The 13505-nt window shown below is 51.5% G+C and overlaps 1 protein-coding gene across 1 annotated transcript in view; it reads right to left on the reverse strand.

The window, feature by feature from the left end:
- CFAP99 (cilia and flagella associated protein 99) overlaps window positions 1–13505 on the reverse strand; it is a 31120-nt gene that overhangs the window by 15623 nt on the left and 1992 nt on the right. Inside the window, 3 exon segments of the mRNA XM_053577652.1 lie at window positions 1441–1535; window positions 2356–2500; window positions 10193–10320. Coding sequence (XP_053433627.1) covers window positions 1441–1535; window positions 2356–2500; window positions 10193–10303 — 351 coding nt within the window. The 5' untranslated portion in view covers window positions 10304–10320.

Raw genomic sequence — 13505 nt, forward strand, 5'->3', positions numbered from 1 at the left:
GCATCACTTGATCCCAAGAGTCTGAGGTTGCTGTGAGCTATGATGCCATGGAACTATACCCAGAGTGAGACAGAGTGAGACTATGTTTCAAAAAAACAAAAAAATTTCAGGATGGTGAGAATAGAGCATAATCTCAGTCCAAGCCCTTTTGAGTTTGGGGCCCATCTCAAAATGCCACTCAGAAAATGCCATCAGTTTTGCTTTTCATAAAAATGAAGCCTTTAGGTGACGCCTGTGGCTCAAAGGAGTAGGGCACCGGCCCCATATACTGAAGGTGGTGGGTTCAAACCTGGCCCTGGCCAAAAACTGAAAAAAAAAAAAAATGAAGCCCTTGCTTAAGATAACTATAAAAATATGTACTTGTCATGAATTACTTATGTTTATAGGTAGTTAGGAAAAAATAAAATGCTGGTTGGGGTCAGCACCTTCTCTTGTTTCATCTGTTAGGTGGCCAACATGCCACATGGGTTGCCAGTCCTAGGTCTCTGTGGCTGTGATCCTTACGAGCTCTATTGCTCCAGGTCCCAACTTTTCCGGGCAGGGAGCAGCCCCTGCAGAGTTGGATGCTTCCTTCTAGAAAGGTCCTGAAATGCTCCTGGGCCCAAGGTCTTCCCACTGTCTTATCTAGGGAGAAGTAGCCCTCCCAGGTTGGCAACTGCCCCTCCACGCAGAATGAGTGGTAGCAAGCAGTGGCCAAGAGCCTAGTCCAAGAACTGGCTGTGCTACTCACCTGCTATGTGATATTGGGTAAGTTACTTATGAAGTAACTTACTTAGAAGTTACCCTCTCCCTGCCCTAGTTTCCTCAACTATGGGGTGACCCACAGAGGGGACCACCTCAATGGGTCATTTTGTGGGTGAAGCAAAAATAAGCACTGTGACCAGCAAAAAGGATTCCTGACCAGCAAAGGGCAGCAGGCTTGGATGTTCCAGTCCACTGCCGCGGGGTGGCTGTCGCAGCTTTCTACAGAAGTGGACCCAGGCAGGCAGGGGAGTGAGGTCTTGCAGGCTTCCCCTCAGCCCTGCTGAAGCTGCACAGCTATCCCTGCCCTGTGTTGGAGTGGGGAAAAGCTATTCTGGGGCTGGAGTCCGGTCAAGAGTCAGGAAAGGGAATCAAGTTTCCCTAGGACAAAAAGATCACATTCACCTTTATACCTTGATGAGGGTGTCAGCTGGTCAGTTGTGTGTGTGTGTGTGTGTGTGTGTGTAGGGGGCAAGTCTTCCTGTTGCCCAGGCTGGCCTTGAACTCCCGGGCTCAAGCGATCCTCCTGCCTTGGTCTCTCAGTAGGTGGCCTGCAGGCACCTGTCATTGCACTGGCTTGTCAGTTGGTTTTAAACAAAGAATAAGCCCACCCGTTTCTTTCTTAAACCCAATCAGAAAGATGAAATGTCAAGGCTGAGAGACCTTTGCCCCCTGGGAAGGCAGGTGCGAGCGGCTCACCTTGCACATCTTGGCCATGGGCTGGGACTTGATGATGCTGGAGAAGAGCTGGAAGCCGAGCTCCTCCAGCTGGAACGTGGCCAGGTAGCAGATGACTGAGGGGACAGGGAGGCCAGAGCATGAGGTGACCCACAGAAGAGACACCCAGAGTTTTATGGGGGTGGGGGGATCTGCTAGAGGCTAAGAGATGTCACAAGTGCAAGAGAACTAGAGCCCATGGCCTTCACAGCGTCAGGCGCGTGGCCACGGGCAAAAACTCATAAAAATGACAATCTAATAAGAACCAGGCAGACACATCTTACACATAAGGGCATTTGTGTTTCTCAAAGCACTTCCACAAATACCCAATTTGTAAATTCTCAGAATACGCGAAGGTTCCCTGGGTAAAAGTGAAATCATATTGGATACTGGGGTTGGGGTAAGGGCAGAAAGGACCAGCAGGATCCTGCAGCCCTCACTCCCCTCTGGATGGGGCCCCAGGGCTGGACCAACTTCCCTGGTGGAGACAGTGGCCACCACCCTGCTGACAATGTCACCCTGCCTCAGACAGCCATCATTGGCTGTGGGAAGCCCAGGCAGAGCCAGCTCTCTTATTTAACCCCCACAGGACAGTCCAGACTGTGTGTGGCCCCAGGGTCTGCCCTGCCCAACAGCCTTGGGGTCAGGAACTGCTCAGCTCCTCAGAGTACTCAGGCTGGCCTGTTTGGGGACAGGGGCTGTGGGCAGGGGCAGCAGGGCTGAGGTCTGCTTGCTTCAAGCCTGGCCTTCATGAGCCTGAGGGATCAGGGAAAACCCCTGTGCCCAGGGCAGGTTGAGGACTGAGTGAGGAAAGGGGTCCTGGGGGGCAGACACTGTGGAAGGGTAGCACTGGTTGACCGTGACTGTTCACGCAGGCAACCAGGACACAGCACTTACCCTGGAAGAGGTTGTAGTCGGCCCACAGGCAGAGCCGGCCATCCCGCACATAGAAGGCGTCTACCACGACGGTCAGCAACTTCCGGTACTCAAGGCACCCAGATAGAACCTCCAAAATGAACGCCTGCTTCTGGGGGTTCAGGGCCTGGAAGACAAACAGCAAGAGGGGCACTTGGGGGCTCAGGGTGGTAGTGGGAGACAGTACAAAGGCAAGGGTTGGGGGCAGGCACTCCCCCACGTGTCTGAAAAAAGCAGCTGACAGTAACCATGGCAATCAGGAACCTAACTCCTCCCCCCTAGAGACTTAGCCAGTGACAGCTATGGTGAGGGTGGGTGCACAAACAAATAAACATGGAAAATGACCAATGAAAAGAATGACAAAAGGCAAATTCATAGACAGGTAGGTACCAGGGGCTGGGAGAAGGGGTGGAGCTGGTGTTCAGTGGAGACCAGAGCTTTGGTCTGGGAAGATGAAAACGTTCTGAAGGCTGAGTGTGGTGGCTCATGCCTGTAATCCCAGCACTCTGGGAGGCCAAGGTGGGAGGATCGCTTGAACCCTGACATTTGAGGCTCAGTGAGCTATGATCAGGGCACTGCACTCCTGCTGGGCAACAGACAGCCTGTCTCCAAATAGCAGCCACAACCCAGAAGGAAAGCTCAAGCAAGGAAAATCTCTGCAAGAGCTTGTGAAGCCTAAAAAACAGGTGGGTGCTGCAGAGCTAACTTTTTGGGGAGGACGCAGAGCTGAAGGGAACGGGCTGTTCCCCATTTACCCTCGGATTGTTCTGGGGCTCGTAACCTACGTGTGACAAGTGTTGTGTATTCACAAAAGCAAGTTTTTGAAAAGAAAAAGCATGAGAACACCTGGTGTTGCCAGCACAGCAACGGAAAGGCGGGCAGAGGGGATGCTGGGGGGCATCTGAGTTTCAAGAACCTTATTTTCTGTTCAGCGCCTGTAGCTCAGTGGTTAAGGTGACGGCTGGCACCTGGGGCTAGTGGGTTCGAACCCAGCCCGGGCCTGCCAAACAACAATGACAACTACAACCAAAAAAAAAGCCGGGCGTTGTGGTGGGCACCTATAGTCCCAGCTACTTGGGAAACTGAGGCAAGACAATCACTTAAGCCCAAGAGTTAGAGGTTGCTGTGAGCTGTGACGCCACAGCACTCTACCAAGGGCCACAGAGTGAGACTCTGACTCAAAAAAAAAAAAAAAAAGGAACCTTATTTTCCATACACTTTAATTGCCCAGTAATTATACTTTTGTTCTGCTTATTTCTCCACATACATGTATATCTTTTCCTGCAACTGCCATATGCTAATTTAAAAATTACTGATGGGTCTTCCCTTCAACTGGTCACCCCGTTAAGAGATTGTGGATGTGTCAGACTGCCTTTCCAAAAGCCTGCACCAAAGGCACTCTGCGTAGCTGGCGTGTGGATGAACTGCTGAACTCTCACCAGCAGTGTCATTTAAAATTTTCTCTTTTACTAATTTCACTCTTTCAAGATTTTTAAGTTAGGGGGTGGTGCCTGTGGCTCAAAGGAGTAGGGCACAAGCCCCATATGCTGAGGTGGTGGGTTCAAACCCAGGCCTGGCCAAAAAAAAAAAAAAAAAAAATTTTTTAAGTTAGGCTTGGTGACTGTAGCTCAGCAGTTAGGGAGCCAGCCACATACATCAGGGCTGGTGGGTTCCAACCTGGTCCGGGCCTGCTAAACAACAATGACAACTACAACAACAACAAAATAGCCAGGCGTTGTGGTGGGCACCTGTAGTCCCAGTTACTTGGGAGGCTGAGGCACGAGAGTCACTTAAGCCCAAGAGTGTGAGGTTGCTGTGAGCTATGACGCCACAGCACTCTACCCAGGGCAACATAATAAGACTCTGTCTCTAAAAAAAAAAAAAAAAAGATTTTTAAGTTAGTAGTGAAATTTTCATGTTTACTGGACTACTTCTTCTATGAATTATCAATTTACATTTATTGGGGTATCAGGTTTTTTTTTGTTTGTTTGTTTTTTTGAGACAGAGCCTCAAGCTGTCAGTCACCCTGGGTAGAGTGCCGTAGCATCACAGCTCACAGCAACTTCCAACTAACTCCTGGGCTCAAGTGATTCTCTTGTCTCCGCCTCCCAAATAGCTGGAACTACAGGCGCCCACAACAACGCCTGGCTATTTTTTGGTTGCAGCCGTCATTGTTTGGCAGGCCCGGGCTGGATTTGAACCTGCCAGCTTGGGTATATGTGGCTGGCGCCTTAGCCGCTTGAGCCACAGGCGCCAAGCTGGGGTATCAGTTTTGTAAGCTCTCTCTATAGCAGGGGTTCTCAATGTGTGGGTCGTGACCCACAGGAACTATATTAAAGGGCCACGGCATTAGGAAGGTTGAGAACCACTGCTCTATAGTAAGGCTATTAACATGGTTATTAATGTGATAGTTATGAGTTTCTAATTTGCCTTTTAAAGTTGCAGAACTCGTAGAAGTTTTACTTTTTTGGAGGTCAAATCTATCTTTTCCTCTGTGATTTCTTTAGTTGTTTTTATCCCAAGAAAACAACAGGATGATAAGGTGACTTGAGGTATCCTGGACCAGCCACATGACCTCTGGAACCCTCAGTTTCCAAACATGTATGAGAGTATTCTGGTTCTTGTTCTGGCAGACAGTGTTGTTCCCATTCCCAACTGTATCCTGCAGTCAACTGTGCCACTGGGGTCCTGGGTGCAGTCCAGGTTCTGCTGACCAGCTAGTCACAGGACAGTGGAAGATACAAGTGAGATAGACACCCCTTCCTCCCTCCCCAGAGTGACAGCCGCTGGCTTTACTGACAAGTACCCTGCTCATTCCCTGCAGCCGTGCCAGGCAGCAGCTCCCTGCAATGCCCAGGTCTCGAGGCTGCCTGGCATTAACTCCTCCAGCCCCTCTGATGACTTGAAGCCCTTTCTCCTGGAAGTGCCTGGACTGGCTCTGGGGATCCCACTGGAAGCCTGACTGGCAGTAGCATCCTCCCATTGTTGACCCATGTCCCAGGGCCCCCTGGCAGCTCGCTCTCCACCATGCCTACATATTGGAGCATCTCAAGCCTCAGTTCACAACCTTGTTTCTTCACTATCCACACGAAGTCACTGGTGATCTTATTCAGCTTCAAGGCTAAAAACATGCTGACTCCTAAACATGCACTTATGGCTGGCATCTCCCTCTGAGCTCCAGAAAGAAACCTCCATCCCGCCCCTGGCCAGGTTCCCCACAGGGGTGTCTGGCACACACTTCACATGAACACATCCCACCAGCCCTTGGGGCTCAGTGAAACCTGCAAGCCTCCCAGCTCAGGCTGTCCCATCAGTCTTGCTCCACAGCCAGTGGGCTAGGGACCCAAGCCACTCTCTGGCTTCTCCTCTAGCTCCTAATCAGTCTCATTCAACCCAGTGGCCAGAGCAATTATTTTAAGATATCTAAGGCCGTGTGTGGGCTGGCCCAGCTTCCTCTGAGTCCCTGCTGTCTAGCCCCTGATTTGTGTTTGTCCACCATGTGGGGTGTTCCCTCCGGGAACTGGCTGTGCCCCGGCCTGCTATGCCCCTCCCAGCACACTCATTTCCCCACTGCCATTGAAGTGAGTGCCCCTCATGTCAGATGAGGCGGGTCTGAGAAGCACAACACTGGTTGTTTTTCCCCTTAATCTGCTAAGTCACCTGGGTGCTCACCAGAGAAAGAGTGGAATGCCTTGTCCCCACAAGTTGAGGGGAGCACAGACCCAGGGAGGGCTCCTGTGCAGGTTCCTCAGACTGCCAGTGGTACCCACACCAGAGGGCACCAGCCCTAGTGGGGAACCAGTCCCCCTGTTTAACTTACTGCATTTTGACAAAGGGAGCCAGGGTGACAGATGAGTGAGCAGTGATTCAGCATGGCTGGCACAGAAAGACGCCCTGAGCCAGCTCAGCCAGAGCTGAGGGCTGATGACTTTGCAGGACACTGCCAAGAACCTCTGCCGGCCGCCGGGCTTAGACCACAGTGACTGCACTTCTCATCAATCGTGTGTGTTTGGGAAGTGTGAGCATGCATTTTTAATAAGGTTAAAGCCTTCAGTCCAGGCAAGGCAGGTCAGGCCGGGCTGCACCAGAGGATCCTGGAAGACTCAGGCTGAGGGGGAGCCAGTAAATGACACTCTGGTCCACACACCAGGACGGGCCCACGGCCGGGTCCTTACCACTGATGCTAGGCTAGCTGCCACCAGGACATGTGCTGGCCAGCTTGTCCACAGAGAGGGACTAAGGCCTGGGGGTGGTGGGTGATGGTGACACATGGATCAGAGGACCATTCAGACCAGAGACAGTGGGCAGTGGGTATAGGTGGGTGGTCTCTCCCTCCCAGAAGGGCTGGGCCTGGCCTTCCATTCAGCAGATGGTTCCTGGTTCTGAGCCAGCCTTAGTGGCTAAGAAAAAAGGGCTGTGGCTGCCCAAGAGTTTATGAGTTTGTGATAAAGTCTTGGGCCTTAGTCAAATTCAGGGCTCCTGTGTCCCCACCTGGAACCCTCAGCCAGCGCCAGGGACAGCAACAAGCACTGACCGGAGTCACCCAGCAGTCGCATAACTGGGCTTGTTCGCAGAATCACAGGATTAGGGCAGAGTTAGACCAGGGTGAGGGCAGGGAGGGGCCTGCAGCTCACATCTCCAGTACCTGTCTGCTGCAAAGACTACAGCTAGAAAAGTAGGCAAAAGAAGTTGAGGCTTCTGGATGTCCGCACAATACACATCTCCCCTTAACCCTGTGCAACAGAAAGAATGCTGTCCTGTTGAGGTTGTAATGTGCCAGGCTAAAACACTTTTTGCAACTCCCCTTTGCTGATAGAGCCACGTAACAATTTTAATCAATGAGATGCAATGGCAAGTTGCCAGGTATGGTCACCAAGAAAGCACCTGAAAGGAAGAAGGCGGATTCAGCTAGCACAGGCCTTGTGCTGTTGGCCTCTCTCTGACCCTCACCTGGAAGATGGATGCAAAGCTGGAGGTAGGCAGCCATTTTGTGACTGTTAGGCAGATGCACACATACCCTCTGAGTGGAAAGGAAGGGAAATGAGTTCCAAATGGCACCCTGGAGCTGCTAGACTCACTCTGCCCTGCCTGTCTGTAGATTACTTCTCACATGAGGCAAGATACCTCTTTACCCATGGCTTTTCTGGATTCTCTAATAGCCAAACACAGTTTTCTAACAAATAAATGTCCAAGCAGAAGGTTAAAAAAAGAAATACTTATGGTTTCAAAATTTGTGAACATATAGCAAGAGAAGTGCTGATTATAAATACATAAAGTGCCTTTTCCCCACCTATTTGATTGGTAAGGATAAAACCTTTTGAACACTTGACGAGGGTGAAGGGGAATAGGACTCCCTGCCTGCAGAGAGGGCAACGGCATGTGGATCTCTGTGGAGAGCTCTACCGGTGGCTGAGGCAGAGTGAATTCGGATAGCCGGGAGAAAAACCAAGGAGGTGAAAATAGCTGTGAGCAGGCCTGGGGACCTTCACCTCCATCCAGCTGGAGGGGCAGGCAAGCTAGCACAAGAAGCTTTCCCCCAGGCGACAAGCCTAGGGGCCCTTATGTAGTGGCCAGAACAGTGACTGGGAATCAAGCACTGATGCTGATTACTAACGGTAAAAGAGAATAGGCACCTGCCAGCTTAATTATGGTTACTCAAAACAATGTGGCACCTCATGGCCTTCAGGCAAGAAAGCCTAATTGACTCACATTCCCCACAAGAGTCAATTGGCAATACCTGTCACAAGGGCCACTATACAACGAGAATCTGTGCTTTCTGGGATTGACCATGGGTGTACCCACCCAGGTGTGAGGGACACGTGGGCCAGTCAGCACCATGGGTGGTTTGCAACAGACCTTATCTCCAATCCTAATTTAATTATATCTGCACAGACTGTACATACAAATAAGGTCATGTTCACAGCTAAAGGGTCAGAACTTCAAAATATCTTTGGGGGGACACAGTTGAACCCCCAACATTGAAGCCTGTGCTCTAGACTCTAGCCAGTGGCTTATATGTTGTGTAGAGTCTGGCAGGTGGCTGTTTCAAGCCTTGGCCTAACAAAATCTATGAATTACAATGATTTTTTGATGGCTAAAGAAAAAATGAGTTGTCTAAACTGGGTCAATATCCAGTGTACCATTCGCTTTGGTGCATGAGGGGCTTTGAAACAATCCAAAAGGAGCATGTGTCTGAAGAGAGAGCTGCCTTTGTGGACGCAGTAGCCACACAGACCCTCCTGCTGGCCCAGCACACCAGGTCTCTGCAGAGCTGCCTTCACTGACGCAGTAGCTACACAGACCCTCCTGCTGGCCCAGCAGACCAGGTCTCTGCAGAGCTGCCTTTGCAGATGCAGTAACCACACAGACCCTCCTGCTGGCCCAGCACACTAGGTCTCTGCAGAGCTGCCTTTGCGGACGCAGTAGCCACACAGACGCTCCTGCTGGCCCAGCGCACCAGGTCTCTGCAGCTGGAGTGGGGCCGCTTGGCTCCCCATGGAAATGCACACAATGGTCATCACATAGAGACCCATCAGGGGCAGTGGGGTCTCACTCACTATTGCCTTTGGTTATTAACTTCCTCCCCCAAACCAAACTATTTGTTGCAACAAACTTATTTTTCTGTAATGATCATTGTCAAAAAATAAGACATTTTACCTTTTTTTACTTGAGGAAGGGACCCCCTTTCCTTGCCAAGATGCTGTTGGGCCTTAGCTGGCCAGGGGAATGTCTCAGGGAAAGTGTTTCAGGTGGAGGGAACAGCAAGTGTGGGTGTGGACAGCTGCCTCCAGAATGTTCCAGAAACAACAGGAGACCTGTGTGACTGCAGCAGAGTGGATGTGGGCGGGGAAGGCAGAGCTGAAGGTAATGGGCATATATGGGCTAGAGGAATGGGGGACCCAGGAAGGCTTCAGAGTCTCTGAGCAAGGACGGTAGCTGATGATGAACTCGGCCATGAGATGAGCAGCTTAGTGGGGGCAGGCGGGCCCACACAGGAGGTGCCCAATGGGCATTCAAGTGAGAGTTAAGTTTGCCTTCTCTCTCTCTCTTTTTTTTTGAAACAGAGTCTCACTATGTTGCCCTCAGTAGAGTGCCATGGTATCACAGCTCAAGTGATTCACTTGCCTCAGCCTCCCAAGTAGCTGGGACTACAGGTGCCCGCCACAATGCCTGGCTGTTTTTTGTTGCAATTGTTATTGTTGTTTAGCTGGCCCAGGCGGAGTTCGAACCTACCAGCCCTGGTGTATGTGGCTGACGTTATAACCACTGTGCTATGGGCGCCGAGCCTAAGTTTGCCTTCTTGAGAGAAAGGCCAGGGCTAGAGGGAGGGGTGGGGAGCTGTCAGCAGGTGGGATACCAGAAGGGCCTTCAGGGGAGGTGGTGTGCTGAGCTGCAGGAGGGGTTTTTCTAGGGAAGAGGATGAGTGTGGATGGGCCTGGTCCTCAGCTGTTCTCATCATTTCCCCCAAATGCTTAGGGTCTCTGGGAAAGACTTGGGTACCAGGGCGTTTCTGAGGTGTGGGGAGGGAAGTGGAGCCACCAGATGGCCCCTAATAATGCAGACAATACAGACCCAGCATGGACATCACATCCCCTGAGTTCCAGCTAACACATCATCTCCCTAGAGCCAGGAGCACCTCCTAAGACACAGAGGGGTCCCCAAGGAAAACCCCATCAGCCACCCTCGTGACGTGGAGTCTCATCTCAGGCTGTTCCCCAGTAGGAAGACAGGCAGTGGGAATGAATGTGATGCTGTTTACTGGACAGCGAATAGCTGTGTGCAGTGCCCTCCCAGGCCCAGAGCAGCACCCTGACCCTACCTGCAGGGAGCTGGATGCAGCTTCCAGGAACCGCTCAGGACTGTCCTTATCAGGTCTGAATTTGTCCAGTTGCTCAATCACCATTTCGACACATCTCCCGTAGTAGGCCATCCTCCCAAGGAAGGACCCTAGAGACAAACTATCAAGGGTCACATCCTCCACAACCTCTGGGCTGCCAGCTTGGCTGGTGGCAGTAGTGGCCACGGAACTGTCACCAACAAGAAGTCTACCAGGGGTCCAGGGACCATGAGCAGTGAGGACAGTTGGACAGTAACATGAGTCCCACTTCCCACGAGGCCCTCACAGGCCTCTGCAGCCCAAGAGGCCCAGGCCAGCCTTGGTGAGGCCACCTTCAGGCCCCACTTGTCCGCATCCATGCTGCGTAGATAGAGTGACCCGAGGGAAGTGCCTAAGCCAACAGTGGAGGTACCTTGTGAGCCACTTCTGGGTCTGGGTGTTCCCCTGCTTAGCCCAGGAAGGGCAACTGTTCACTCACCAGGCCCTGCCTAAGGGGTGCCAGGTCCTAGGTGAGGGGGACCCAATCACAGATGGTTAGAGCAAGAAGAGTCCTGGAATCCGAGGCTCAACGTCTCTCTCTCTTTCTTTCCTTTCTTTTTTTCCTTTCCTTTCTTTTCTCTCCCTCTCTCTCTCTGTCTTTCTTTAAATTTCAGATTACCAGAAAGGCACATATGATTAAGCTACATCATGTTTGCCAGGTAACGTCCAAGTTGTAGTTGAGCCCTGCACCTAGGAGTGTGCCACGTACTCCTACACTGTGCCTCTTAGGTGGAAACTTATCGAACCCCCTACTCCCCAATGCCTCTGTTTCAAAGATAAAGGAAGTGAGACTCAGAGAGGACATGCAGCTGGCAAGTGGCCAGGCCTTGTAGGAGCACTGAACATTCCAGAATGCACCTGTCATTGCTTAAAAGGAGGGAGGCTAGATACCACCAGATGCTAAAGAGACACCTCTGGCATGAAACAGAAAAACAAAGAATCCAGAAAGAAAGGAGCCAGGAGAAAGCACATAATGCACAAAGCAGAAAAAGCCTGGAAGGAAACACCAGGGCCACACTGTGCCAGAACTGCATCCAAGAAACAAGGAGTGGGTAACAGCTAGGGAAAAAGAAAGGGCTCCCGGAAATTAGGTCACTATAGTGGACCTGCAAACACGAATAGCAGAGATGGAAGATAGACGCTGAGGGAATCTCCCACAGAAGAAAAAGATGAAGCTACAAAAGAAAAGAAAAACACTAATCAGGGAACCATTCCAAAATGTCAAAACCCCGATTAACAGGAGTTCCAGAAAAAACAGAAGAGAGCAATAAAACAAGAAAATGCCCCAGAATTGAAGGACATGGTTTTCCAGATAGACAAACCTCCAAGCACTCAGTACAAAGAATGAATCTTGAAATTTCAGAGCCGCAGGTGCCTCTGAATGTTTTCAGTAAAGGGTGCAGAGTAACCTCGGTCTTGGGAGGAGCCAGAGAAACACCAGTCAGCTCTTGAGGCAACCCACTTCCAGCCCGGAAGGCTTCATGGGCTATTCTCTGGGAGTGATCCCAGGGAAGGACAGATGTGGGTCTGGGGAGCAGGGGATGAACTGCAGGGAGCATCTCATGGGGTACTTCTGGGAAGGTGATGTAATCCCAGAGGACAGTGAGCGGCAGGACAGGGCAGGGGCTCCAGAGAGTCATCTCCAGGAGGAGCCACACCTGGCATGACTCCTGAGAGTTAGTAAAAGGGGCTGTGATGCCTGCCAGGGACAATGGGAAGGACAACGGGAGGGAAGCCCTTGCCGCAGTCACATCAGAGCCCAGCCCCCGCTGCACATGGACACCAAAGCCAGAGGGGGCCAGGACAGTGGCTCATACCATAATCCCAGCACTCCACAGGCCCGTGGGCCTGCAGTCCCAGCCACTCACTTGACCCCAGGAGTTTGAGGCTACAGTGAGCTATGACTGATGATGCCGTGCACTCTAGCTGGGGTAACAGAACAAGACCCTGTCTCTCTGTAAAACAGACAAACAAACAGCCCAGAAGAAAGGGCTCTTGCAATTTGGAAATTTGAGACTGGCCTGCAGCCTGATGCTGAGGATAGGCCCTGGGGACCAAGTCCCAGAAAACAAAATAACTGTGGCCCACTGGTACAGAGTGAGCTCACAGCAGGCACCACCAGGATGCAGTCAGTGCCCAGGCTCGAGCCCCAGCTTGTAATGATGATGATTAGGACAGACACCTTTTCCCTTTCCCCCACGTCTGGTCCTGATGACATGGAGCAAGCAAGCAACAGTGTCTGGATGGCGTCAGATTAAAAGCTATTAAACATGCAAATCCACAGATGCTGAGACTCCAGCCAGGCTTGGCTGGCAGGGTGAGATGAGTGAGGGCTGCATTTAGGCGCCAAACTTCCACCCCCTACAGGCCGCCTCTCCAGCAACTTCCTCCTGGGGCTACCCCTCACCTCCTGGATCGCTGGCATCACTCTAGTGGGCTTCTGGGGTGGCTCACAGCCACTTCACAGCTGTGAGCAGAAAGCTCAAGAGACCTGGGCAGCACCTTTGCTGGAAAACTGCTGGCCCTTGGCCATGTGTTGTGCCACATTCAGAGTAGGGCCTCAGCTTGTGACAGACTTGGCACCAGTTGCTGCTTTGGCCTCTCTGAACACAACGCCCCCTCCTTGGAAGGTCCAGCCCATAGTAACTCAGCGTGGCAGGGGTGGTGGGCCTTAGACTCCACCCAGCCAGCCTGAAGACAGCAGGTCTGGGCAGCTGTGACACCACCAGGAGGGGACAGCTAAACTGCTGGGGGTGGGAAGCACTTTTCTAGGGCACTGCTCAGTGGGGGCAGGGTCCTGTGACTTTCACTCTAGGCACTGCTGAGACGTGAGCCTCCCCTGCAGGCATAGAGATGGGCTGAACTCCCCATTTTCACTAGGGTCACTCACATTGAGGTGACACGGTAGACACAAACCACCTCAACACTCTCAACCATGAGAGAAGCCTCATTTACATAAGATCCCAAATGTGTATTAATTAAAAGACATTCTTTTCCTATGATGAAAACTAGTCTAAGGATTGCTGCCAAGTCAAGCCCCTATGGATTGTGCTTAAAGCACAGCTCCGTGTGGCAGACTTTGCTGGCTGATTTTCCACTTGCACTCCCGTTTTCCTCCCAAGTAATAAAACTGATTTTTAGTTGAACTTGTTGCTGCCCAACTGAAGGATAACATTTCCTAATCTCTCTAGCATACGGGTGGAGTCAATTGGTTAAATTTTTTCATATGCAAGATAGCCCTGCGTTGTGGTGGGCA

This window comes from Nycticebus coucang, chromosome 23 (assembly GCF_027406575.1).
Source record: "Nycticebus coucang isolate mNycCou1 chromosome 23, mNycCou1.pri, whole genome shotgun sequence".
In the NCBI taxonomy this organism is placed as follows: domain Eukaryota; kingdom Metazoa; phylum Chordata; class Mammalia; order Primates; family Lorisidae; genus Nycticebus; species Nycticebus coucang.